This window comes from Borostomias antarcticus, assembly GCF_949987555.1.
Source record: "Borostomias antarcticus genome assembly, chromosome: 5".
Lineage (NCBI taxonomy): Eukaryota > Metazoa > Chordata > Actinopteri > Stomiiformes > Stomiidae > Borostomias > Borostomias antarcticus.
In genome coordinates, this window is record NC_140238.1 from 27,681,713 (window position 1) to 27,685,637 (window position 3,925).

The window sequence follows — 3,925 nt, forward strand, 5'->3', positions numbered from 1 at the left end:
AGTGGATGAGGCTGAGAACTCCAGCCATCTCATTCACACTCATCCACTCAGCTCTGCTCTGGGGTGGCTGACTAACTCGCATGACAGCGGGCTCAGTCTCCAATAACACACTACTCCCTGATATACTGTACTGTCGTACAACATCCAGACCTGGGACAGCTCTATTACTGTACCCCTATGTTCATGAGTGGTGGTGAACCACATAGGGAGTGTTGGTTATTGGAGACGTGTGTGAGGACCATAAGAGTGATGTTAACCACAATGTTTGATGGCTTTGTGTTATGTTAATGAACAGGTGGGAAAAATACTGCACGGCACCATCTAAACAGATATGACATGTTCTGAGTAAATATGGTTATTAGATATTACCCAGCAGGACGAGAATATCTCTCTCTCTCCATCTCTTTCTCCATCTTTCTCTCTCTCTATCTCTCTCTGCAGGCTCTGTGACGTCTGTCCGTTCTCAGCCGTGTGAGGGGCGTGGTTGGCTGCAGGTTCCCAGCCTCTCCCCTCCCTCCCCTCTGCCTCCCCTCGCCCATCCTGCCCCTCCCCCCTCCCTCATGCCTCCACGCATCGCCCTGCCCAAGCCCAGCCCCTCGCCAAGGGCCCTGCGCAGACAGGTGGGCGTCTTTATAAACACGCCTGCACAAAACACACACATTGGTACACACTTTCACACTTACACTTTGTTTTTAACCTTTATTTAATCATTGAGCCAGGGGCGGCTGTATAGCTCAGGAGGTAGAGCGGGTCGTCCAGTGATCATAGGGTCGGTGGTTCGAATCCCGCAACCAATCCTCCTGACACCCTGTCTGGTTTTCTATTTTTTTGCTTCCCTCTGGAATATGTAGGGGTGGGACCTATGCCCACCCTCCCATTGCTCTCTGTAAAGCACATTGTGTTGCCTCTGTGTATGAAATGCGCTATACAAATAAAGTTTGATTTGATTTGGTAATTGCTTGAATGGCAAACGCCGTGTAATAAGGGATGTTAGGTAGTTAGTTAGCTTTATAATGTTTTTGAATGATTTTTCAAGGTGCCCACCCACATCCATTGTATGACCAAACGGTGGTAGAGCAATTATCAGACTTTCTCAAAAGTGCTAGTTTTGTCAACGTTTTGATCTGAACCATTGTATATGATCATAAGCAACCTTAAAACAGGGCTAAACATGCATTTTCCCTTTACTACTCCTTTAATATACAATGTGAAGAGTAAAGGTCCTAAAATTGAGCCCTGTGGTTCACCTTTAGTGACCTCTAGTGGAATAGATTGAACTGAGTCAGTAACAATACATATACTTATATAAATAAACACACTCAATGACAAATTCTGATTGTGTATGTGTGTGTGTGTGTGTGTGTGTGTGTGTGTGTGTGTGTTCCAGGTGGCGGTTAAAGTGGATTCTGTGGAGTCCCAGGGCTGTGAGCAGCAGCAGCAGGAGAGATTAGACCCCCTCCCTCTCCCGCCCCGCATCCCAGGCCCATCCCATGCCTCCCCCTGCCAGCCCCCCCACCCCCCAAGTCTGCACAGGTCCACGCCCCCCTCGTCCCCCTCCTCGGTCGACCCCGCAGACGAGGAGGTGTGTCACATTACCAGCTCCGCCCGCCACCGGATGGGGGTTCAGGGGGGCCGTAGCCACTCCCTCTCCCCGTACACCACCCCCCTCTCCCTCGACACCGACCCCCCCTCCGTCCTGAGGAGCCGAGGGAGCGCGCTCAGTCTGCTGGGGGTGGGGCTTAGGGATCGCGACCTCAGGAAAGGCTTCAGTGTGGACACACAGGGCTTCCTGGACAAGCCCCCCTGTTACCCTGACGACCAGCGCCGGCACTCCATCGAGATCTGCCCCCCACAGCCCCAGGAGGAGGAGCTTGGGGAGGGGGGCAGGGGGGGTGCAGAGAAGGGGGCCAGGGCCTTCCCTGTCAGGGTCCAGTCTGTGGGGGGGGGTCACAGGAAGAAGAAGATGAGCCCCCCCTCTATCTCCATCCACCCCCCATCGGAAAGAGAGGCCCCGCCCCCCCCTGAGCTGTCTGACTGCAGTATGATGCTGAGGCGCCGGACCCCCACCCACGACCTGACCTCACACACACACACGGGGGCACCACCCGACACACCTACGCACACACTCACACCGACACAGACACACACATCTACGCACACACTCGCGTTAACACAGACGCACACACCGACACACACGCCAACGCGCACGCTGGCGCCCATGCCCGCCCATGCACTGCAACGTTCACTCAAACCCACACACCCTTTCACACTAACACACCCCCACACTCCAACCAATACCCAAGTATACCCCTTTATTCCAGGTCATACCCCTACTCACACTCACAGCATCTCTCACTCTCACACCCCCACCCCCACACACACCCTGTCTCCGGACCCAAGACACCCCTCCCACTGCAGTGACTATATGCCCCTCCCCCAGTTCACCTTTGACCAATCAGAGGCCAGATATGTGAGTGGCTTGTCAACCGTCCTATCGGACAATGATCCAGCCACATGCCCTTCCCCCTTTGACAACAGACTGGAGGGTGAGGTGGGATTTAGCTCAATGAACAGGAGGACTGCCCAATGAAAGCAGATCTTGATCTTGTGAGAGGAATGGTATTGGATAGAGAGAGCCCTCAAACCTGGTCCAGAGAGAGTGTGGCCTGATCAAGACTGAGGATGGTTTGGAGGAGAGGAAGACAAGAAGAGAGAGTGAGAGAAAGAGGAAGAGAAAAGAGAGGCTGGATGGTGATATGATGCCCCACCAGTGGACCTGTTACACAGGACTGGGCCAATCATAGCACACCAGGACTAAAGTCACCTAATTCTGTAGCCAAAGTATTTTAGACACTCTGTCCCCATGCGAGCCAATCAGGAACCAGCGTCTGGCTGATGACCTCTGACCCTAACAGGAAGTGGTTGTGCTGCAAGTGTGAGGGGACTTGTGGGATATGCAACTTCAGGTTTTCTACTGGATCACATTGATCAGAGTGGAGGGGAGTGTGTGTGTGTGCGCGCGCGTGTGTATTGTAAGCATTTTCGGTACAGACCTACTTGTCAGGCGGCCATGTCTTCTCCCGCACAGACTGTGAGTGGAGCGGGGGCGGAGTTAAGTTTGTTCTGTGTATATCGCAGTGTAAATAAATAAACTTATTGTATTGGTGAGATTAAAAGAAATAGCTCTATCCATATGCACATATTTTTATAGAGAACTATAATGTTTTTTGCACACAACAATTTGAATTTCAAGTTGATTGTTTTCCCTCTGTCGTCCTCTTGTGAATGTATGCGTTCTTTTCTTAACCGAAGAGCAGAGGGTCGAGTCCTCGTTCACTCACACCTGCTGGAGAGTGTGCCGGAGACCTTTATTTTTCTATGAGGAAGAGGAGGAGGAAGAGGAGGAGTGTGGTGTGTTTCTGTAGTCTGGTCCAGGCTGGTACTGATTTGGGACCGGTTACTGTTTGTGTAGATGTAAAGAGAACCAAACTAACCGTGTGTAGCCAGAGTGCAATAATACTACTACCAGTGTGTAACCGTAGTAACAGACACACCAGGTTAAAAAAAAACAACACACACGACTCTGCTAGTTTCTTACAGTACTATAGATAGGGTTATATCGATCAGTTATTTGAAATGTCTGCTTTTTCCATCTTTCTCCATAGTGTTAATACTACAGTACAGTCGTTGCCCTGTTGTGTGTGTGTGTGTGTGTGTGTGTTTGCGTGTGTGTGTATGGTCATCTACATCCACCTGTAGTAGCTTACACCTGTGAGTGGGCCAGTAACAAGCATCTCCTTGGCACCACCAGATAAGCCATACTCAGGTCGTCTCCAATCCTAACCATAACCCAACCATAACCTCAACCCCATTACAATCTCAACTCATACCACATCAGACCCACACACACATCCAGACATATTTA

The 3,925-nt window shown here is 50.9% G+C and overlaps 1 protein-coding gene across 1 annotated transcript in view; it reads left to right on the forward strand.

Moving 5' to 3' along the window:
• Positions 1-2,590, forward strand: part of cacna1ha (calcium channel, voltage-dependent, T type, alpha 1H subunit a) — a gene marked incomplete at its 3' end in the record, with an annotated part of 95,854 nt that extends 93,264 nt beyond the window's left edge. The window contains 4 exon segments of the mRNA XM_084439051.1: positions 442-620; positions 1,388-2,212; positions 2,215-2,412; positions 2,414-2,590. Coding sequence (XP_084295177.1) covers positions 442-620; positions 1,388-2,212; positions 2,215-2,412; positions 2,414-2,590 — 1,379 coding nt within the window.
• Between the last annotated feature and the right edge of the window lie 1,335 nt (positions 2,591-3,925).